This window comes from Spea bombifrons, chromosome 4, assembly GCF_027358695.1.
Source record: "Spea bombifrons isolate aSpeBom1 chromosome 4, aSpeBom1.2.pri, whole genome shotgun sequence".
Lineage (NCBI taxonomy): Eukaryota > Metazoa > Chordata > Amphibia > Anura > Pelobatidae > Spea > Spea bombifrons.
In genome coordinates, this window is record NC_071090.1 from 112,339,424 (window position 1) to 112,364,404 (window position 24,981).

Consider the following 24,981-nt stretch of genomic DNA (forward strand, 5'->3'; position numbering starts at 1 on the left):
TGATTTGCACGTCTGGTGTCGGTGATACGCTCTGATTGTATACTCTGTGATTTGCACGTCTGGTGTCGGTGATACGCTCTGATTGTATACTCTGCGATTTTCATGTCTGGTGTCGGTGATACCCTCTGATTGTATACTCTGTGATTTACACGTCTGGTGTCGGTGATACCCTCTGATTGTATACTCTGCGATTTACACGTCTGGTGTCGGAAGAGTTTTTCGCAGTCGGTTTATTATCAAATAATTTAATATAAAAATGCAACAAAAAACGAGCTCTTGACGATGTGTGTATATACATTCTGTACAGGGCTATGGATCCGGGGTCTTCACAGTGCTATGCATGTTGTGTGTCGGGCTGAGAGCGGTGCGGACACGCGTGTGCACAGCCCTGATCTGTATCTACACGTTTATATACCGTGTCAATGCACTGCGCACAACTGCAATGTCTCCGCCTGCCGGGGGTCCGCGGCCGGGGGGTCTGCAGTCCGTTGGCGCGGGGGGTAGATTCAGTAACAGGGGCCCGCCGAGGCCTTGTCAGCTGGGAGGATCTGCTGGAGACTGGAGAGGATCTTCTTCTGGTGACCGGCGAGCGTCACTCCCATGCGGAGGAGATCTCTGCGGAGAGGAGACGCGGTGAGAAAGGGCCAGGTGTTTGCGGATACCACGAGTTTCTTCCCCCATTCTCCGGCCGCCCTTAATGCCCCAAACCCTCCCTGCCCGTTGTCCGTTTTGCCCCCCGCCACCCCTTTTTATAGACTTACTCTGCCGTTATCTGGCGAACTCTGCCGAACGTGGTGAACCCGGCGCTGCGGAATCCCTCCTCGTATCTCCCCATCTTGATGGCCTGAAGCCACTCGCCCACCGTGGCGAAGGAGGAGTAGTGAGGAGTGCGCTGGTCGAGGAGGGGCTGCGAAGTCCTGTGGAGAAAGCGGGGGAGCCACGTCAACCACAGAGGCGAAGAGACCAGGGCCGGGAAAGGGTTAATACAGAGCCTGGGGGTAATGAGGGGCATTGTGGGAGAATAGGAAGGAATGGGAGGACTAGGGGGCAGACAGATGATAAGGTGGCAGATAAGACAATGGGGGGGGCTTTTAGAGTATTTGTACAGAGGGACTCATTCCCCTGACAATGGCTCTTTTCTCTTCCCCTCCCCCCACTGCACTCCCTGGGTCAAGGATACCCCCCTCCGCTGACCTTTGCCCCCTGGCAGTCCTAATTTGCACTGCATGCCCCATACACCACCGGGACAGAGGCAGGTTAACCCTTACACTACCGAGCTGTACCGCTAGAACAGGGTTCACGTCATGACGGCGCTATATAAAACAATATAACAAGGGAGAGATAACGAAATAAAAGGAGGAATAACAGGAAGTGTGACGCATCTCTGTTGCCATAGCAGCACCTCAATTGTACACTCACTTTACTTGTGCTTGAACAGCCCCCCCCCCCCCCCCCCCCGAGCCCAGACATCATCCCATGACCCTCCCTGCCGATTCCCTCACCCGTGCTGCTCCCGTGCCGCCGTGATCTTCAGGCTGGCCGGGTTACGGATCAGCTTGTCCAAAGAGCTGACGATTTCTGAGAAACGCGGCCGGGCCGCTCGATCTCTCTGCCAACAGTCCAACATTAGCTGGTGTAGCGCTGACGGGCAGTCGGGGGGCGCCGGGAGACGGTAATCCTGCTCTATGGCGTTAATCACCTACAAAACAGAGTAAACGGGTGAGACGGTCGCAGAGCACCGGCGGAGAGAAGAGCGCGTTGGGGGTCACCTCGGGGGTCACGCGCTCCGCTGACATGCAGTGTATGAAGAGATGATTGCGGAGCACCGGCGGAGAGAAGAGCGCGTCGGGGTCACCCCGGGGTCACGCGCTCCGCTGACATGCAGTGTATGAAGAGATGATTGCGGAGCACCGGCGGAGAGAAGAGCGCGTCGGGGTCACCCCGGGGGTCACGCGCTCCGCTGACATGCAGTGTATGAAAATTTGATTGCGGAGCACCGGCGGAGAGAAGAGCGCGTCGGGGTCACCCCGGGGGTCACGCGCACCGCTGACATGCAGTGTATGAAGAGATGATTGCGGAGCACCGGCGGAGAGAAGAGCGCGTCGGGGTCACCCTGGGGGTCACGCGCTCCGCTGACATGCAGTGTATCAAGAGATCGTCGCAGAGCACCGGCGGAGAGAAGAGCGCGTCGGGGTCACGCGCTCCGCTGACATGCAGTGCATGAAGAGATGGTCGCAGAGCACCGGCGGAGAGAAGAGCGCGTCGGGGTCACCCCGGGGGTCACGCGCTCCGCTGACATGCAGTGTATGAAGAGATGGTCGCGGAGCACCGGTGGAGAGAAGAGCGCGTCGGGGGTCACATGCTCCACCGGCATGCATCATACAAAGAGCTTTACTGGCCAATACGTACGTCCTGGTTGGACATGTCCCAGTAGGGCCGTTCTCCGAAGGACATGACTTCCCACATGACGATTCCGTACCCCCAGACGTCGCTGGCGGAGGTAAATTTTCGGAAGGCGATTGCTTCAGGGGCTGTCCATCGTATGGGAATTTTACCCCCCTGAGGGTTACAACAGAAGTGTGAGGAGCAGACTCATCCTAAATCCCACCCCACCATCCGGTCCTTGTTCTTCTCCGTACGTCCATCAGGTCCCTCCCCGCCTCAGCCGCTCCCACCCATCCACTCACCAGGCAGGACGTGTACGTGGGGTCCGTGGATCCTTCTTGGAGAAACCGGGAGAGTCCGAAGTCGGATACTTTGCAGACCAAGTTGCTGTTCACCAGGATGTTGCGCGCCGCCAGGTCCCGGTGGACGTAGTTCATCTCGGACAGATAGCGCATGCCGGAGGCGATTCCGCGTAGCATGCCCACCAGCTGGATGGGGGTGAACTGCCCGTCGTTTTGCTGCGCGATAGAAGAGCAAATACACAAAATAGTCATTTTTAATAAAAACAAAACATTTCAATGGGGCATCTAGGGCAGGGACACAGTAACTGCCCCCCCCCCACGTTCGTCACCGGCACAGGCGCTCGGCACGCTGGTTTCACGCAAGCAATCGGCGCCACGCGGCAGGCAGGGCTTGCGATTTAAATATTATGGTAAATATTGATGAACGTGGTCTCCGGTCCGGTAAAACAAACACTGTTACCGAGGGCCGCCGAGGGCCCCTGAGAGAATGCAGGCAAGCGGGGGGGTGTAACGCAAACAGTCACTGCTATCCCACCTATTCTGCTGAATTTTATAATAAACAACCCGATAAATGTTGTCTTATTCATCATTTTTGCCGGGAATGCTAAAGTTTTTAGAATTCTTTTCAAAACTGGGTCTTTACTGGGGGGGGCGTCAAATAAAAAAAATTTCGGACCCCATTTTTTTTATTATTTACATTTCCATTTTTTTTTATGTTTTTATATAAACCACACAACCCCATCACGCTCACAAAGTAATTGTTTAAACTGAAATGAATCGATTTCTTTTTGCTGTCGTCGTACTTGGCGAGTAAAAAAAAAAAAGTTCAGAAGCTCAGATTTTTAGCAAAATGCAATATTTTAACAATCACCAAAAAAGCGATTATTAAGCGTCGCGGTCAGCCTTTTCATGAAGCAGGACTGGGCAGAAAATCCGAGCCTCACGGCAGGGGTGGGATTTAGCGGCATCATTGTTTGTGTTAAAAATAGATAAAAAGGCTCAGATTTTGTGGCGGCCGCGGCTTTGTTACAACGAACAAAAAGTTTTAGCGAGCGGGAGATCTGGGCCCGGAGCTGGAAGGCCCGGAGCTGGAAACGCGCTGACGCCCGGATCGGGTTACATGTAAGATGCAGGATTTCTACCCCCACCCCCGCTAATTGCCCAAAATGTGAGATTGTGCAGGTTCTATGGCAACGGCCTGACTCCGTTAAATACGGCGCTGTTTATCCGGGCGCGTCCATGCGCAGACTCACCCTGAGAAACGAGTCGAGAGCGCCGTTCTCCATGTACTCTGTGATGATCATGACGGGGCAGTTGTTGGTGATTACCCCCTCTAAGTGGATAATGTTGGGATGCTGGAATTGCCCCATGATGCTGGCCTCGCTGAGGAATTCCCGCCGCTGACGCTCCGTGTAGCCGCCCTTTAGGGTTTTGATGGCCACGTAGTTTTCCTTCTTCCCTGGAACCTTGAGGCGCCCACGGCACACCTCCCCAAATTCACCTACAAGGGGTTAATGTGGCATTAAAAAGGGGTACATAATACTCCCCGCCTCCCAACATTCTGACCCCTCCTCCCGCCCCCCCCAAAGCCGCCCGTAGCCCCCTCCGCTCACCCGCCCCGATGACCTCTTCGATCTTCACGTAGGACACGTCGATCTCCTTCGCGAATTCCCGGACGGCCTCGTTGGGATCCTCGTAGGTGAAAGGATCGATGTACAGCTTGGTGCCTGAAACATGGGAGCCATACGGCAATCAGCTGGCGTTAGAGACGGGGGGTCTGTTATTAGATGGGGGGAATCGGTTAGTAGATGGGGGGGTCGGTTATTAGATGGAGGGGGGAGGATCGGTTATTAGATGGAGGGGGGAGGATCGGTTATTACATGAGGGGGGGGAATCGGTTATTAGATGGAGGGGGGGAATCGGTTATTAGATGGGGAATCGGTTATTAGATGGAGGGGGGGAATCGGTTATTAGATGGACGGGGGGAATCGGTTATTAGATGGAGGGGGGGAATCGGTTATTAGATGGAGGGGGGGTCGGTTATTAGATGGAGGGGGGGGTCGGTTATTAGATGGAGGGAGGAGTCGGTTATTAGATGGGGGAATCGGTTATTAGATGGAGGGGGGAGGATCGGTTATTAGATGGAGGGGGGAGGATCGGTTATTACATGAGGGGGGGAATCGGTTATTAGATGGGGGAATCGGTTATTAGATGGAGGGGGGGAATCGGTTATTAGATGGAGGGGGGAAATCGGTTATTAGATGGAGGGGGAGTCGGTTATTAGATGGGGGAATCGGTTATTAGATGGAGGGGGGAGGATCGGTTATTGGATGGAGGGGCAATTATATTTTATTATAGCAAGGGGGGATCTGTTATAACAGGGGGGGTGATCACTTATTAGAGTGATTGGTTACTAAAGGGAAGGGGCAAGTGATCAGTTAATAATGAGAGGGGGAGGGAGAGTGATCCGCTATTAAAGAGCTGGGGGAGTTGTTATTAGATGGAGGGGGGGGGGTCAGTTAGTTATTAGATGGAGGGGGGGTCGGTTAGTTATTAGATGGAGGGGGGGGTCGGTTATTAGATGGAGCAGGGAAGTTTTGGTTATTATGGGGGAGGGGTAATTAGTTATACTCACTGTGTCCGATGAGATACTGGGGGGGTTTGTCACAATACTCGCTGTCCTTGTTAACTCCATGTTTCCTGTAGGGGGCAGATGCACGGGGTCATCACTGGTCTTTTATGGGGTATATTACGGGTATAAGAGGGTATCTGGCACACGGTACTCACCGGACACACACCACGGCGACTATAATGACAGCTATGACGAGGATGATGCCCACGCCGGCCGTACCGGCAATTAACCCCACCTGGGGCTGCGCCCTCTCTGGGTCTGAAAGGAGATAGAGGTTAATACCGGGTACCGGCAGCACCCCACAAAGTTCTGCACCGTCAGGGGCAGGAGATGGGGCCCAGAAGCAGTCTGTGATAATATCTCATGACAGCCACCCAGCACTGAGCGCCCGGCCGTTACCAGCTCTATACAGGACACATCAGGCTCTTCCTGACAAGCTCTCCGGCCGGTCCTCACCTTGTGACAGGGTTTGGAAGAGGGTGTCCCCGCTGAAGGCTCCGTACCCGGCCTCGGTCCTCGCCCGCACCTGCACCACGTACACAGCCCCGGCACGTAGTCCCACCAGGTGAGCCTCGCTGCCCGTGGTTTTCAGGAACATCATAAGGGGCTTTTCCTGGTCCTGCGGGGGCAAACGGCATAATCAGAAAACACGGGAGACACCTTAGACAGCGCATGTTCGTTGCTTTGTGCCGACAGGCGGAGGAGAAGCTCTCCAAACGTCCAATGTCACCCCAACAAGAGCCAATACCCCCATCCGGGGCAGTTCCCGGAATTGAATAGCACTGGACAGGAACATCCCTGATGCTGCCAATAAATCTGAGGACGACGGACTCCAATAGTACAACAAGCAAAATAAAAATACCCCCATACTAGCATGCGCTGGGTAGAAACAAGCAGAACAGAACTGAAAGCTACAAGTAGGTGCCCCCGAGTGCCCCCAGCTGCACCCCCCATGGCCCAGTTCACTGTCACCCTCCCCAGCTCCTCACCTTCTCATAGTATTTGACCTCATAGTCCAGGATATTGCCCCTGGAGAGGCTGGGGGGCTGTGGAGGGATCCACCGCAGGGTTAGGGAGTTCTCAGACGCAGCCGTCTGCTGGATGCCGGTCACCGGAAGAGGCACTGGAGAAACAGACAAGGTTAGAGCTCCGCCCCCGAGGAACCCACATTGCAAATAAACTGTATATAATACTCTGTGTATGTGTTCATCCTCCACCCACCCCCACCCATCTTCTCACCATCACGATTAGTGGTGACGTTCAATTCCTCCCCCATGGCTCCAACACCGCTGCGTTCCGTCACTCCGTTCAGCGCCAGCACGCGGAAATTGTAGGTCACGCGTGGACGTAGCCCAGACACACGTAGCTTGCGCTCCACCAGTCTGTTAGGGCGGGGGAAAAAAGAGAGGCGGGTGCAAGGGGAGCATGGCCCTCCCCCGGCGCATTCCATGCACTGAACCTCATAGTACAGGTCCCCCCGTCCACCAGAGTCGAGTGGTTCGCTCCAATCCAAGTCTGCCGTAGAACCGTTCACATGAGCGACGATGCTGCGCGGAGCGGAGGGAGGAGCTGGGAGAGAGCGAGAGGGGTGTAAGCACCTGGGGGGCAGATATCAGGGGTATAAAAGCCGAGGGAAAGGGTCTGAGGGTGGTAATAAGGGGTCCATTACTGAGTAAACAGGCTGAAGGGATAAAATGAGAGGCAGGAAGGTTCTGGGGGTAGTGAAAGGGGTACAAACACACGCAAGGGGTCAGTGAGAGGGGTATAAAGACATGAGGGGGTAGAATGATACAGAGGGGGATGATGTCCGCGGGGTAAGACCGCGGTGCGAAGGGGATGCGGGGTGAGTACTTACTGCTGCACGGGGCGGTGGGGGCATCCCCAGGAGCCCGGTAATACCCCAGTTTACACCCACACACTGTGGCGCCAGGGGCAGAGGAATGGCTGTTAAGGGGGCATGGCTGGCAGGGCATCTCCCCCACGTCGGGCTTAAAGGTTCCAACCGGGCAAGCTGTAGAAAGAAAGGGACGGACAGATGATGAATTGTAAGCTCTTTGGGACAGCTGTCGTACTGTCAGTAAGGGGTGAGCTCCCATACATTGCTGGGGGGCTCCGAGGGCCAGGTGATAATAGTGCAGCCGCTCTTACGGAGAGTAACACAACAAGCTCTTTCTTATGAAAGAATAAAACTGCCCTTTAGTTTCTGGTATAAATTAAATCCGTTTCAAAGAGTGAAACCCCCACCCCCACCTCTCCCCCTATCCACTCCTCCGATTACAGGAACCCCGTGCCTGGCTCCAGCTGTGAAGGGGTTACTGGATATCCAGATGCTGCAACTTTACTGCAATAAGAATTACACCAGCGAGAGGCAACAACCCGCTAACTGCCTGGCAGGGGCAGAATCTGCCATCACTGCTCCCACCTACGCCCATCGCTTCCTCAAACCATAATCAGCTAACTCAGGAGCCTATGCTTCCCCCACTTCTGCTGGGAGGCTGTTCCTATTATCTACCACCCTCTCAGTAAAGTAAAACTTCCTTGCATTCCATCTCAGTCTCTGACTCTCTAGTGTGAGATTCCGCTCTCTAACTTTTCTCCTCCTTTGAAATAAATTCCCTCCTGCCCTTTATGTGTTTAAATGTCTCTCCCATCCCCCCTCTCTCTCCTCTAGGAAATTATTTTTTGGCAGAGGAAGTAAAGGGTTAACTGAATGACTGCATAGTCTGGGTAGTGAAGGGTTAAGGGCATTACTTCACAGAGGAGAGGGTATTATATTCACTTTACTTCCCCCTCCTGTATCCCCTTTCATGTCCCTCACCCCCCCCACATACCTGACATTCCTGCTCTTTTGTCTGTGACACCTCTGAGCAGAGACCCCCTCCCCCTCCCTCTAACACTGAGAAGGGGGCACATGGGGGCAGGAGACCCACACAGACCCGTCCCCTAAACCTTAGAAAGAGAGGCAGAGCACACGGGCCCAACGGTTCCCCTCCACCGCCACAGTCTATGATTCTGTTCCCCGTCTAGCCTGACTGAACCCAAGCCCCCCCCAATACCCCCCTCTGGCCCCTCCGGACCGTTTCCACGGAGCGGGGCGATCACCTGAAGCCTTTAGATTAATTTAAGAAACAGTCACACGGAGGAGAGGACTCTCTGACGGTCGGCCACTCTCTGTATGAAGACGCACAGCAACACATAATGGGTTTGTACTGACCCGTCTCTAGTGTTTAGAGCACGTCCCCTGTCCCCATTAACCCGTCCGGCCCTCTTACCCATGCACTTGGTCCGTCCGTCTTTCTCCTCTCTCCCGGCCACACAGACGCACTCTCCGGCCGCCGGCTTCGCCCACTCCCCGTCTTCCCGACAGTACATGGTGGGACGCCTTCCCAAGGAGCCTTCTGCTCCTTCTACACAACTTCCCTCCGCTGATACCACCAAACCCTCCGACACGGTACCGGGAAACCTTGCCAGCGAGGCGACCACAGCGGGACACAGCCGGTAAAAGACACGAACGGCCAACAGAGCCATACAAGCCCCTTGGTCCTGGAACGCCAGGTAGAAGCCGGCCCCGGTGAGAGGGCCTATCCTCAGAGTCTTCACGTTGGGCCGTGCCGAGACACCTCGTCCACCAGGTCGCCCCAGGAAGTCGGCAGCTACGGTGTCCACCTTGACCCATGGGTTCTCCAACCAAGGAGGAAAGTGGTCGTTGGCCAAATCGGTAGAAGACTGGTAGTAGTAGAGGTTAAAGGTCTCCTTGCAGGATCTCCCAGCATGTTCGAGGGATGCGCACTCCACCACCGTGAAGGTTATCTCAACATAGACGTAGCGGGCAGGACTGCGGCGGATGTAGTTGGTGCGCAGCCAGTTGTTCTGTCCAGGGAGGTTGACTTTACATATTTCGTAAGTACGGACGGGTGTCATCTCCTCGTCCAAGCCGGACGTCTCATCCCACTACAAGGAGGGAAGGGGGGGGGGAAGAGAGAGGTGAGAACAGAACGAAAGCCGGTTATGAGCCGATGGCAGGAAGCAGCCATGAGCGCTATCCACCCGCAGGAAGAAGAAGGGAGAGTTTAGGAGGAAGAAGCAGAAGAACCAGACATGGTGCCGCTCCTGGAGGGAGGAAGCCGGTGAGCCCAGCGTGGACTTAGACATGGAGCATCATTCCCGGGGTTAGAGGTGGGTGAGAGAAAGAGGAGTCCAAGATTAGTGGGAAAAAAGGAGCTCAACGGCCATCAGGAGGCGCTAGATTAACAGGAAACGGAAAGCGATAATTAGGAAGTTAGACGAGATCCACATGAAGAAGACCATTCATTCCAGGAAGCTGAGAAAAAAAACCAAGAAGCTAGAAAGGAAACAGGAAGTTATAGAGCACGCTGATTAGGAATGAACCGTGAAAGACAGGAAGTTGGTTATCGAATGGTGCGATCCAACCAGGAAAACGGGCAGGAAATTTCCTGTGAATTGTATGAATAACGGGGAAGATGTATAGTTAAAAAAAATTGCCACAAATGATGGCCACCGCTCATGAATTCCTGCACTGCCTCCAACTGAGGCCGCGACAATCTTGAAGCTGGGACTAATGAGACTAATGGGATTGCCCCTCAGGGGCAGGAATCGCAGGATGTGACACCCGAGTGTGATGTAACATAATGTAAGTCTGTGCATGACATCATGAGTCATGACTTCAGCGCCATATTATGTCCCAATTAACTGAGATTTACTTCAGTGTCTGACAGGAAGTTCCAGGCCAGGAAGCAAAGGGACGTGTACAGAAACCAGGAAGTAGGTGAAAAAAAGGACAGGAAGCCCCGCTGGAAGCGGTTACCTGTCCGTCCGCTTTGGGATAAACTGTCCATTTAAGGTCCGACGTCTCCTGTTTGGTGTTCATTAGGGTGACTGTTGGGATACAGAAGACACATTAATCGATTACTCGCATAAAGCATGCGCGGAAAACACGGCCAACACCAGCGCCAACATATCACGGGGCGTGTGTGCGACACCGCATTACTGTCCCCATAACCGCCAACAGCGTGCCTGCCAAGTGTCACAGTTTAGTGTGGCCAGTACCTCCTCCTAATATCCCTCTTTTCTCCCCCGATGCCCATCTTCCCTCCCAAAATGTTCCTTTTCCCTTTCCTTGTACCACTCTTCCCTCCCCCCCGAGGGTATCGCAGGGTTCTACAGCCCTAAAAGCCCCAATAATGTGTATAGAAACAGCAGGAAACAGCTTTATAAATCAAAACGTGTATACGTGGTGTAGTGTGTGTGTGTGTGTGGCTGGCGCTGTGTATACGTGGTGTAGTGTGTGTGTGGCTGGCGCTGTGTATACGTGGTGCAGTATGTGTGTGTGGCTGGCGCTGTGTATACGTGGTGTAGTGTGTGTGTGGCTGGCGCTGTGTATACGTGGTGTAGTGTGTGTGGCTGGCGCTGTTTATACGTGGTGTAGTGTGTGTGTGGCTGGCGCTGTGTATACGTGGTGTAGTGTGTGTGTGTGTGTGTGTGTGGCTGGCGCTGTGTATACGTGGTGTAGTGTGTGTGTGGCTGGCGCTGTGTATACGTGGTGTAGTGTGTGTGTGGCTGGCGCTGTGTATACGTGGTGTAGTGTGTGTGGCTGGCGCTGTATATACGTGGTATAGTGTGTATGGCTGTCGCTGTGTATACGTGGTGTAGTGTGTGTGTGGCAGGCGCTGTGTATACGTGGTGTAGTGTGTGTGTGGCTGGCACTGTGTATACGTGGTGTAGTGTGTGTGTGGCTGGCGCTGTGTATACGTGGTGTTGTAGTGTGTGGCTGGCGCTGTGTATACGTGGTGTAGTGTGTGTGTGGCTGGCGCTGTGTATACGTGGTGTAGTGTGTGTGTGGCTGGCGCTGTGTATACGTGGTGTAGTGTGTGTGGCTGGCGCTGTGTATACGTGGTGCAGTATGTGTGTGTGGCTGGCGCTGTGTATACGTGGTGTAGTGTGTGTGTGGCTGGCGCTGTGTATACGTGGTGTAGTGTGTGTGGCTGGCGCTGTATATACGTGGTATAGTGTGTATGGCTGTCGCTGTGTATACGTGGTGTAGTGTGTGTGTGGCAGGCGCTGTGTATACGTGGTGTAGTGTGTGTGTGGCTGGCACTGTGTATACGTGGTGTAGTGTGTGTGTGGCTGGCGCTGTGTATACGTGGTGGTGTAGTGTGTGTGTGGCTGGCACCGCGCTCTCCTGGTAACTAATGGAAATCTCGGATATTATTTGAGGGTAAATATTGACTTTTGAGCGCCTGTGCGTCTCGGGAGTCGGAGACGAGGGCACCGGGGGTAGTGTTATCTCTCTGCTCACACGGACCAGGTGTGGGGGGTAAGTCTTATCAGGTAGGATGGCAGCCAACCCCGGTGTGCCTGCGCGTCACGGCTCAGACTCCACGTGTGCCCGCATCTCCTGCAGGCGACAGCTGTGACTTTGCCCCCCTGGGGTAAAACGGCCACTAACAGAAGTCTCGGCCAACCCCCAGCAGGGAAGGTGCACCTCACACGCATCCTGCTCTATGTACATATGCCCACGCATGCACCATGTGTTCACGCCACACGTTAGTCACACGGAATGGGCTCATGGGGCAGACACGGGAGATGACAGGGCACAGGGTGTGTCTGCTTCCAGGTGCCTGGGGAGGGAGGGGGAGGGGTAATTACAGGCTTGGCAGACAGTGAGAGAACTGCCCCGGGGGCATGAGAGAGAGGGAAGCATGAGAACCGTGGGACAGACTCAGACACGCAACATGCACCACGTATGTGTGGTACACGGCTGCTGCTGTACCCTACTTCCAGTCCTAGAGGTTACAGGCTCAGCATACACCGCACCAGCCCTAGAGGTTACAGGCTCAGCATACACTGCACCAGTCCTAGAGGTTACGGGCTCTGTATATACCGCACCGGTCCTAGAGGTTACGGGCTCTGTATATACCGCACAAGTCCTAGAGGTTATGGGCTCTGTATACACCGCACCAGTCCTAGAGGTTACAGGCTCTGTATATACCGCACCAGCCCCAGAGGTTACAGGCTCTGTATATACCGCACCAGCCCCAGAGGTTACAGGCTCTGTATATACCGCACCAGCCCTAGAGGTTACAGGCTCTGTATATACCGCACCAGCCCTAGAGGTTACGGGCTCTGCATATACCGCACCGGTCCTAGAGGTTACGGGCTCTGTATATACCGCACAAGTCCTAGAGGTTACGGGCTCTGTATTCACAGCACCAGTCCTAGAGGTTACGGGGTCTGTATACACCGCACCAGCCCTAGAGGTTACGGGGTCTGTATACACTGCACCAGCCCTAGAGGTTTCAGAATGATCAGGTTCACCCAATCACTCTAGGGGGTAATATATTTACAAAAATGCCCGGTGAGAGGCACTTTTAGAAAAGAGGGGCCCAGGGATTTGTGAGAGGGACTGGAAAGACGGGACACTCGGCAGGTATGACTCACACCTTTCTTATATAAACACCAGCAGCCTTTATCCTGGGTATTAATATAAGCCACAGGTTCCTTTTTATTGCCCCTCGTGGTGGATTGTGGGTCGGGAGATAATTCCAGGTAGAGAGAGGCAGACAAAGGCGTCATTAGAGGCTCCGGATCAAAGCGGAGGGCAGATTATAAAAGCCCCAGTATATAAAGCCACTTCCTCTCATTAACACGTCTTCATCAAGCGGCTAATCTCCCGCCATTCTAATTAAACTTAACGCAGCAGCCCCCGGGGTAATAACAGCTTTAACGGCTGCCCCCATTGTTTGCGGAGGAGCAGTCACTTTAACTAGTTCCACAGAGCTGACACTTCACACGGGAAACTGCAGCCGCAACGCTCCGCTGCCCCCCTTCCTGCCTATAACTGCCCCCGGCTGCGTCAAGACCCCCCAACTATTACATCATCAACACTCGGGGTATTTCCTTTCTTGGATCCGAATACCCCGAGGGTCCCCATAAGGGATGAAAAGCTGCCCCTTTGTTTCTATTTTGAAAACTCTTACCCCTCACGCAGCCAAAACAGGCAGAATTTACCCCACATCCCACAGAACCTGCCCCTTCCCCCGCAGAGTTCCCCCCCGGCAGGGGTACATGGCGTCACCGCTTCTGCACCGGCGGCAAAACCGGCTATCATAAAGGATGCAAGCCGAGCAGCCAATGAAAATGGAGAGCCGGGGCCTATTATGGGATGGAAAGAAAATATTAAAAGCCTCAGGAGGGTAAAATTTATATATAAATTGTACAGCGCTATGGAATTTGATGGCGCTATATAAAATAATAATAATAATAAATATATATATATAATATAAACTTATCTCATTTTTTGTTAAATCAAAATCTAGCAAAGTTTCCTGAAAACCCCCTCTGTCGGGTGTCGCATTTCCTGCCTTCATGTGAATGAATAGGCAGGGAGGGCAAATGACAGGACTTCTGACGGAGAAAGTTGCCCCTGGGGCAGAGGCTTTTAGGTGTGAGTGAAGCTCGCGGCCGGCTCAGCCTGCAGCTTAATGATTACAGCCGGTTATTCGGTTACTAATTAAACCTGCGCGGCCAGCAGCGGGCCCGGGAAACGCGGCCGGCGGGGTCACCCTATTCCACGTCCTCAAGGAGATCCGGAGAGCGAACGGCGGGGGCTTCACAATCCGGGGAGGGAGAATCGGCTCCTGCTAATACTACTTCTAAAAGTAAGATAGCTGGGAGTGATAGGAGCTTAATCACCCGGCCGGACTCTCTGAATAATGAAAGGACTTCATTAGCATCGCCATAAAGCGTCAGCTCAGTGTGGGGTTTGACCCGGGAAATTCACCCAAAATATCACATGACTGACAGCAACGGCGGCTCCAGGTCTGCAGATAAAGGGAGTTTATTGGGACAAAAGGAGATAAAAACAGATTTCTGTCACCAACCGACATTACTGTATACAGCGCTGGGGGTTATATTACTGTATACAGCGCTGGGGGTTATATTACTGTATACAGCGCTGGGGGTTATATTACTGTATACAGCGCTGGGGGTTATATTACTGTATACAGCGCTGGGGGTTATATTACTGTATACAGCGCTGGGGGGTTATATTACTGTATACAGCGCTGGGGGTTATATTACTGTATACAGCGCTGGGGGTTATATTACTGTATACAGTGCTGGGGGGTTATATTACTGTATACAGCGCTGGGGGGTTATATTACTGTATACAGCGCTGGGGGTTATATTACTGTATACAGCGCTGGGGGTTATATTAGTGTATACAGCGCTGGGGGTTATATTACTGTATACAGCGCTGGGGGGTTATATTACTGTATACAGCGCTGGGGGTTATATTACTGTATACAGCGCTGGGGGTTATATTACTGTATACAGTGCTGGGGGGTTATATTACTGTATACAGCGCTGGGGGTTATATTACTGTATACAGCGCTGGGGGTTATATTACTGTATACAGCGCTGGGGGTTATATTACTGTATACAGCGCTGGGGGTTATATTACTGTATACAGCGTTGGGGGTTATATTACTGTATACAGCGCTGGGGGTTATATTACTGTATACAGCGCTGGGGGTTATTACTGTATACAGCGCTGGGGGTTATATTACTGTATACAGTGCTGGGGGTTATATTACTGTATACAGCGCTGGGGGGTTATATTACTGTATACAGTGCTGGGGGTTATATTACTGTATACAGCGCTGGGGGTTATATTACTTTATACAGCGCTGGGGGTTATGTTACTGTATACAGCGCTGGGGGATTATATTACTGTATACAGCGCTGGGGGGTATTACTGTATACAGCGCCGGGGGGTTATATTACTGTATACAGCGCTGGGGGTTATTACTGTATACAGCGCCGGGGGGTTATATTACTGTATACAGCGCTGGGGGTTATTACTGTATACAGCGCTGGGGGTTATATTACTGTATACAGCGCTGGGGGTTATATTACTGTATACAGCGCGGGGGGTTATATTACTGTATACAGCGTTGGGGGTTATATTACTGTATACAGCGATGGGGGTTATATTACTGTATACAGCGCTGGGGGGGTATATTACTGTATACAGCGCTGGGGGTTATATTACTGTATACAGCACTGGGGGTTATATCACTGTATACGGCGCTGGGGGATATATGACTGTATTACTTTCTCTTTAAGTTGAAGGCGGGGTGAACAGGTGACTGTGCAGGTATGAGTCGGGGTAATAAAGAGTCTGGTTACCTGTGAGAGTCATACTGCCCCGGGGTGTATGTCTGCCCCCCCCCATCAGACAGACATGAATTTATAAACAGGAATGCCTTCCATTCCCCTGGAGGGTAAGTGGAGATGGAGGGGGGGGCAGATTATAGGCAGCAGAGGAAGATAAACAAAATGAAATAAAAATATATAAGTATAATAAGTATTTGTGCTAAATATAGAAATAGTTCCAAACCTCACCCAAAATAATCAATTCATATATAAAGTAGGTGAACAAATCAAAATATAATATAAATACATATTATGCATGTGTGTGTGATATATACACATTATATATATACATACATATATACATACATACAGTGACACACACACACTATATATACCCAGCAAAGAGAATATGCTGTGTGTATGTATGTGTGTATGTGTGTATATGTATGTGTGCATTTATATATATATATATATATATATACACATACACAAGAATACTCAGAGCAATTGTTGATAAATTATATAATTCCAATAATGATACCATAATATATAATAATAATAATACTATAATAATAATATTACTATAAAAATATATAATAATACTACTATAATAATAAATATATAAACAGATATAATAATAATATAATATATAATAATAATAATATAATAATATATAATACTACTATAATAATAAATATCTAAAAATATATAATAATACTATAATAATAATATATTATAATAATAATACTACTATAATAATAAATATATAAACAGATATAATAATAATATAATATATAATAATAATAATATAATAATATATAATACTACTATAATAATATATAATAATAATAATAATATAATATATTATAATAATAATACTATAATAATAAATATATAAACAGATATAATAATAATATAATATATAATAATAATAATATAATAATATATAATACTACTATAATAATAAATATCTAAAAATATATAATAATAATATAATAATATTATATTATAATAATAATACTACTATAATAATAAATATATAAACAGATATAATAATAATATAATATATAATAATAATAATATAATAATATATAATACTACTATAATAATAAATATCTAAAAATATATAATAATAATACTATAATAATAATATATTATAATAATAATACTACTATAATAATATATAATAATAATAATATAATATATTATAATAATAATACTATAATAATAATACTACTATAATAATATCTAAAAATATATAATAATAATATAATATATTATAATAATAATACTATAATAATATATAATAATACTACTATAATAATATCTAAAAATATATAATAATAATAATATAAATATATATAATATAATAATATAATATATTATAATAATAATACAATAATAATATATAATAATAATACTACTATAATAATATATAAAAAGATATAATAATAATATAATATATAATAATAATACTACTATAATAATATATAATAATACTACTATAATAATAAATATCTAAAAATATATAATAATAATACTATAAAAAGATATAATACTATAATAATATATTATAATAATAATACTATAATATATAATACTACTATAATAATAAATATATAAAAAGATATAATAATAATACTATAATATATAATAATAATAATACTACTATAATAATAAATATATAAAAATATATAATAATAATATAATATATAATAATAATACTACTATAATAATAAATATATAATAATAATAATACTATAATACTATATAATAATACTACTATAATAATAAATATCTAAAAATATATAATAATACTAAGAATAGGCGCATATAAATAAATCTCCACACTGAGAAGGAAAGGAGAAACGACAACCAGAATCACAGAGAACTGACAGCGCTACTGTATATGTGGGCAGCAGTTGCCATGGAAACAGCTGTATAAATTAATAGAAGACACCTGAGCTGGTGCTGAAGCTCACGGATGCTTAATGGGTATGAGCCGTGGAAAAAGCCACCAGGGGCATTAGGGGCAGGATGAGGGTGGTTCAGGTCAGGCCTCCCCTCCAGTATTGGGGGCATATCTGGAGACCCCCCCATCTCCAGGAGGATATTGACATTCAGGAGACAGTTCAGTTTTACTTTACTGAGAGGGTAGACGATAAAGTGGAACAGCCTCCCAGCAGAGGTGGTAGAGGCTAATACAATTTAAACATGCATGGGTCAGCCACGGGTAGATCGCCCTGCATTCCCGTGATGGGTATGACCGGACAAGGCGATGTGTAGCCGCGGCTTTGGGAACGTCCTTCCTGAGGGGCCACGGCCGGGCCCCGGCTCCCATTGTCTGCAGATCCTATTATTCTGCAGCCGCTTCCTCTCCATTATTCACTTTATGGAACGATTAACCCTTTCAGTGTCTGAGCCGCACGTGACACGAAAAATGTGACAACTAACCGACTGTCCCCGAATGTGTCTCAACACTCCAGAGACACGGGAGACCGCGGGCAACGAGGACGGCAGGGGAGACCGCGGGCAACGAGGACGGCAGGGGAGACCGCGGGCAACGAGGACGGCAGGGGAGACCGCGGGCAACGAGGACGGCAGGGGAGACCGCGGGCAACGAGGACGGCAGGGGAGACCGCGGGCAACGAGGACGGCAGGGGAGACCGCGGGCAACGAGGACGGCAGGGGAGACCGCGGGCAACGAGGACGGCAGGGGAGACCGCGGGCAACGAGGACGGCAGGGGAGACCGCGGGCAACGAGGACGGCAGGGGAGACCGCGGGCAACGAGGACGGCAGGGGAGACCGCGGGCAACGACGACGGCAGGGGAGACCGCGGGCAACGAGGACGGCAGGGGAGACCGCGGGCAACGAGGACGGCAGGGGAGACCGCGGGCAACGAGGACGGCAGGGGAGACCGCGGGCAACGAGGACGGGAGGGGAGACCGCGGGCAACGAGGACGGCAGGGGAGACCGCGGGCAACGAGGACGGCAGGGGAGACCGCGGGCAACGAGGACGGCAGGGGAGACCGCGGGCAACGAGGACGGCAGGGGAGACCGCGGGCAACGAGGACGGCAGGGGAGACCGCGGGCAACGAGGACGGCAGGGGAGACCGCGGGCAACGAGGACGGCAGGGGAGACCGCGGGCAACGAGGACGGCAGGGGAGACCGCGGGCAACGAGGACGGCAGGGGAGACCGCGGGCAACGACGACGGCAGGGGAGACCGCGGGCAACGAGGACGGCAGGGGAGACCGCGGGCAACGAGGACGGCAGGGGAGACCGCGGGCAACGAGGACGGCAGGGGAGACCGCGGGCAACGAGGACGGGAGGGGAGACCGCGGGCAACGAGGACGGCAGGGGAGACCGCGGGCAACGAGGACGGCAGGGGAGGCCACAGAACAACCGGACAGCCACGGAACAACCAGACGGGGGGAGTCAGGCCACGGAACAACCGGACGGGGGCATGGAATAGCGGCAGTACCAGCTTCCCCCTCACACACTACTACACCACGACACAGATATACAGCGCAGGCACACACTACTACGCCACGACACATATACACAGCGCAGACACACACTACTACACATAAACACAGTGCAGACACACACTACTACACCACAACACGCAGGTACAGCGCAGGCACACACTACTACACCACAACACGTATACACAGCGCAGACACACACTACTACACCACAAAATGCATGTACAGCGCAGACACACACTACTACACCACAACACGCAGGTACAGCGCAGGCACACACTACTACACGACACACAGATATACAGCGCAGGCACACACTACTACACCACAACACGCAGGTAAAGCGCAGGCACACACTACTACACCACGACACAGATATAAAGCGTAGGTACACACTACTACACCACAACACATATACACAGCGCAGACACACACTCCTACACCACGACACATATACACAGCGCAGACACACACTCCTACACCACGACACATATACACAGCGCAGGTACACACTACTACACCACAACACATATAACAAGCGCAGACACACACTACTACACCACGACACATATACACAGCGTGGACACACACTGCTACACCACGACACATATACACAGCACAGACACACACTACTACACATATACACAGATATATAGCGCAGGCACACACTACTACACATATACACAGATATATAGCGCAGGCACACACTACTACACCACGACACACGGGTACAGCGCAGGCGGCCTCCTCTCACACACCTCTGCAGAGGTTGGTCCCCAATGTAATCGTATATGACCCTCCACCCTTCATACCCTGTAATTAGCCACCTGGGGCTGGGAGGGGGCAGAACGCGAGGGCCAATTGTTTATAGAGAAGATCTTCCAGAGAAAGTAACGGGTCGGGGGGATGGGGAGCCCTATGGGGGGAAAAGGAGGGAAAGAGAGAAGAACTGGAGAGAGAGAGAGAGAGAGAGAGAGGAAAGTGAAAGGGGAGATGAAAGAGAAGGGGGAGAGGAAAGGGAGCGGAAGGGAGGGGGAGACAGGATGCCGGGGTGAGGAGAGGCAGCCATTGTTTAAAAGGAGGGTTTTGTATCCAGGATATAAATAGCTTCGTACTCTGGGAGGACTGGGCTGCAGAGCTTACACTTCACCCAAAACATCAGCAGAAAGAGCTGCCGTTCCTGAGAGTGGAAAACAGACCCATAAAAAGTGTACGGGTAAAGGGGGGGGTATAGGAGAGCCGGGGGGGGGGAGAACTCAGGAACGTATATGGGAAATTTAGGGGGAAGCTCAGGGAGGCACAGGGAACCTGGGAGGGAGGTATAAGGGAGCGTGAGGGGGGAGCACAGGAACGTATAGGGGAACCTGAGGGGGGAGCACAGGAACGTATAGGGGAGCGTGAGGGGGGAGCACAGGAACGTATAGGGGAACCTGAGGGGGGATTACAGGAACGTACAGGGGAATCTGAAGACGGGGGGGCACAGGGAGTAAGGTAGGAAGATCCTGAGCAGGAGGTGTCTGACGGCCGGGGGGGGGTATAGAACGGATATAAGGAAGGCAGCAGTCTGGGAAGGCTGCATGCGCAGATAGTGGAAGGGTTTTCCTCGGGTAATAATGCCAGCAGGTGGCCAACCTATAGTAATAATATTTACATAGCTAACCTATAGGGTGCAAGGACACATATAAGCAATATATAAATATAGCTTACCTACAGGGTCCTAGGACATTTATATAACGTCTGCATCAGCACCAGAACATGAATAGGTAATAACGCCTGCGCTAGAACATCTTTTGTAACAACATCTGAATATAGCTAATGTATAGGGTACCATAACTTATATAGGTAATAACATCTACATATAGCTTACCTACAGGGTCCTAGAACATATATCTACAGGTAATTACACCTACATATAGCTAATCTATGGGTTACTAGAACATATATAAATCATAACATCTACATATATCTAACTAGAACATATAAAGGAAACAATGCAGGCATGCAGCTACTCCATACATTACAAGAACATATAGAGAAAACATTGTCCTCATACCTATAGGATAGTATATATACAGGTAATAATATCTGCACGCAGCGAACCTATAGTACTGGAGCATATTCAGGGGACTGCATCTGATTACAGGTAACCTGTGGTAATTTTAGTGGATGTAGCTAACCTATAGGGTACTGGGACGTATATATATATATACACACACATATATATATATATCCCGGTATATATAGTGTCTGAGTGTGTGGGGAGTCTTGTGTGTCCCGGAAATGGGTCATTTGGGAGAATACGGTATACACGGTACGTATGGGGCGTGTAAGGTGTGGATGGCGGGTGCGTAGGGGTTAGCGTGTCCGTGAGGGTACACTGACCCCGTGTGCGCATTGGGGTAGTCGTAGTCCAGTCTCGCCCCTGGGCATAATCTATAGGGTTCCACGCAGAACCGGCGTATTAGCAGGTGATAATCCAGCTCATTCACTGACAGGGTGATAGGCCGATGGCTGGGGCGGCTGGGGTCAGGCCTGCGCAGCGAGGGTGCCCCGTATACCCCGAGGGGGGCGGGGGATATATATATATTCTATACCTTATTTACCAAAACTTACAGAAACACAAAAACAAGTAAGATTTAACCCCAACGGTGAAAATGACACAGGCTTCCAGGGGCCCCAGAATCTACCCCTAAACACTGCCCATGGGCCCCAGAAATCACCCACCGAAACGCATCCCTGAAGCCCTGTCACACAGCCCAGGAGCCCCAACATCCCCTGCTTCAAAAATGGACCCCAGATCCCATCTCCTCAAACAGCCCAGGGGCCCCTGCTTCAAACATGGACCCAAGATCCCATCTCCTCAAACAGCCCAGGGGCCCCTGCTTCAAACATGGACCCAAGATCCCATCTCCTCAAACAGCCCAGGGGCTCCTGCATCAAACATGGACCCAAGATCCCATCTCCTCAAACAGCCCAGGGGCCCCTGCTTCAAACATGGACCCAAGATCCCATCTCCTCAAACAGCCCAGGGGCCCCTGCTTCAAACATGGACCCCAGATCCCATCTCCTCAAACAGCCCAGGGGCCCCTGCTTCAAACATGGACCCAAGATCCCATCTCCTCAAACAGCCCAGGGGCCCCAGAAACTGCCCCTCAGTCACATTTGTAGATGAATGTTGAGGTTATAGGATAAAATCACATTTTCCCGGCCCCTGGTGTGTTACCCACATGTCGAATTGCATGTCCTTGGGTCTGACTGATCATACACAGCATACACATCACAGACACGCAAAACACATAGAGAACATACACTGAACAGACAACACACACAAAGGACACACAACATACACACGCAGAACATACAAAAAGACACACACAACATACACACGCAGAACATACAAAAAGACACACACAACATACACATCACAGACAAAACTCAGAACACACAGCACTCACACACACAGCACTCTCTCACACACACACAGCACTCACACACACACACAGCACTCTCACACAGCACTCACACACACAGCACTCTCTCTCTCACACACACACAGCATTCACACACAGCACAGCACACACAGCATTCACGCACACACACAGCACACACAGCACTCACACTCAGTTTATAAACAGTTCAATAAAATTGACACAAATATTTACATGATATATAATTCAGTAACAAATCCAACGAGGACCCCGCGGGCATCAACACAGCTTAATACCCCTCTGTATTACCCCCAGCCAGACGCCCCTCTGTATTACCCCCAGCCAGACACCCCTCTGTATTACCCCCAGCCAGACGCCCCTCTGTATTACCCCCAGCCAGGCGCCCCTCTGTATTACCCCCAGCCAGGTGCCCCTCTGTATTACCCCCAGCCAGACACCCCTCGGTATTACCCCCAGCCAGACGCCCCTCTGTATTACCCCCAGCCAGGTGCCCCTCTGTATTACCCCCAGCCAGACACCCCTCGGTATTACCCCCAGCCAGACGCCCCTCTGTATTACCCCCAGCCAGGTGCCCCTCTGTATTACCCCCAGCCAGACACCCCTCTGTATTACCCCCAGCCAGGCGCCCCTCTGTATTACCCCCAGCCAGGCGCCCCTCTGTATTACCCCCAGCCAGACGCCCCTCTGTATTACCCCCAGCCAGGCGCCCCTCTGTATTACCCCCAGCCAGACGCCCCTCTGTATTACCCCCAGCCAGGTGCCCCTCTGTATTACCCCCAGCCAGACGCCCCTCTGTATTACCCCCAGCCAGACACCCCTCTGTATTACCCCCAGCCAGACACCCCTCTGTATTACCCCCAGCCAGGTGCCCCTCTGTATTACCCCCAGCCAGACACCCCTCTGTATTACCCCCAGCCAGACACCCCTCGGTATTACCCCCAGCCAGGTGCCCCTCTGTATTACCCCCAGCCAGACACCCCTCTGTATTACCCCCAGCCAGGCGCCCCTCTGTATTACCCCCAGCCAGACACCCCTCTGTATTACCCCCAGCCAGGTGCCCCTCTGTATTACCCCCAGCCAGGCGCCCCTCTGTATGACCCCCAGCCAGGCGCCCCTCTGTATTACCCCCAGCCAGGTGCCCCTCTGTATTACCCCCAGCCAGGTGCCCCTCTGTATTACCCCCAGCCAGGCGCCCCTCTGTATGACCTCACCTTCTAGAGCCAGAGAGAGGGGGATCCAGAGCAGAAGCAGCCGGAGATCCATAAAGACAAAGAGAACCCAGCGAGCGAACCCCAGATTTCAGGCCTCCTGCGGGGGCCCCAAAGTCACACAAATCCCGGCTCTTCCAGGTCCCAACCCCGCAGCCATGCACTGCGAGACCCCCGACTTCCCGCGGGGACCCCCACGTCTTCCAGTCCTACTGCGGGGGTCCTTGATCCAGAGAGCCCCCAAAGGTTCCAGCGGCCCCCGGGGCTCCGCGATGCCAGAAGGAATCCCTGGGAAACCCCGGCCCCCGGTCAGCAGCTCTGCGGTGCGGGCTCCCGGCCCCTCCGAGTGCCCGTGCTGGGGGGGGGGAGTACAGCAGAAAGTTGCCTCTAGGTGTGTGGTGGGGTAACTAGGAAACCCGACCCCCAGCGCAGGGAAGACAAAGGCAGCAGCCACCCACCCCGCAGGAGGGTCGGCAGGGGCCCCTGGGTGTTAGGAGGTCCAGACAGACGGAGCCGGGGCCCTGCAGGGGGAGCGGGCAGATTGCGGGGTGCGATGGAAAAAGTTTGCGAGATCTCAGCGCAGCCTCTCATCCATCCCAGCAAAACTCTCTGCACAGACTGGGAGGCACTGGGCTAGACTGGGAGAGAAGGCTCCTCCCATTGCAATGGGATTGGCTGAGCAGAGGGGGGTCTAATTAATAAGTAATGAGGGGGGGGCGACACAGGGGACAGAATGGGAAAAAAAGAAAAGAGAGAAAAAGAAAGGAAGAAAGAAAGAAAAACTAAGAAAAAGAAAGGAAGAAAGAAAGGGAAAAGGAGAAAGAAAAAGAATGAAAAAGGGAAAAAGAATCAAAGGAGAAAGGAAGAAAGAAACAAAGAAAGAGGGGGAGAAAGAAAGAGAGAAAGAGAGAGAGAGAGAGAGAGAGAGAAACAAGGAAAAGGAGAAAGGAAGAAAGAAACAAAGAAAGAGGGGGAGAAAGAAAGAGAGAGAGAGAGAAATAGAGAGAGAGAGAGAAACAAGGAAAAGGAGAAAGAAGACAAAGAAAGACAGATAAAGAAAAAAGAGAGGGGGAGAAAGAAAGAGAGAGGAGCAGAGAGAGAGAAACAGAGAGAGAGAAACAGAGAGAGAAACAGAGAGAGAAACAGAGAGAGAGAAACAGAGAGAGAGACAGAGAGAGAGAAACAGAGAGAGAGAAACAGAGAGAGAGAAACAGAGAGAGAAACAGAGAGAGAGAAACAGAGAGAGAGAAACAAGGGAAGAAAAAAGACAAAGAAAGAGAGCGAGAGACAGAAAAACATATGGTGTAATGTGTGATGTATGTTTATGTGTGATGTATGTGT

General features: G+C 50.7%; 1 protein-coding gene across 1 annotated transcript; it reads right to left on the reverse strand.

Moving 5' to 3' along the window:
* Positions 1 to 229: 229 nt before the first annotated feature.
* EPHB4 (EPH receptor B4) lies at positions 230 to 23,905 on the reverse strand. The gene is made up of 16 exons (XM_053464205.1): positions 23,644 to 23,905; positions 10,145 to 10,215; positions 8,592 to 9,270; positions 7,175 to 7,330; positions 6,559 to 6,888; positions 6,309 to 6,442; positions 5,776 to 5,938; positions 5,475 to 5,577; positions 5,323 to 5,387; positions 4,301 to 4,414; positions 3,941 to 4,188; positions 2,688 to 2,903; positions 2,410 to 2,559; positions 1,503 to 1,699; positions 762 to 917; positions 230 to 615 (listed from the first exon to the last, which is right to left on the reverse strand). The coding sequence occupies exons 1-16, from the start codon at positions 23,693 to 23,695 to the stop codon at positions 507 to 509; spliced, it is 2,943 nt and encodes a 980-aa protein (XP_053320180.1). The 5' UTR covers positions 23,696 to 23,905; the 3' UTR covers positions 230 to 506.
* Between the last annotated feature and the right edge of the window lie 1,076 nt (positions 23,906 to 24,981).

What these genes read in the sequence shown, in the direction of transcription:
- EPHB4 (XM_053464205.1), bottom strand. Translation starts at nt 23,695, where the DNA reads ATGGATCTCCGGCTGCTTCTGCTCTGGATCCCCCTCTCTCTGGCTCTA. An exon ending in CCCCACCGCCCCGTGCAGCA is followed by an intron (nt 6,889 to 7,174) that starts GTAAGTACTCAC and finishes GCTCTCTCCCAG; the next exon opens with CTCCTCCCTCCGCTCCGCGC. An exon ending in CGAAGAGGTCATCGGGGCGG is followed by an intron (nt 4,189 to 4,300) that starts GTGAGCGGAGGG and finishes AACCCCTTGTAG; the next exon opens with GTGAATTTGGGGAGGTGTGC.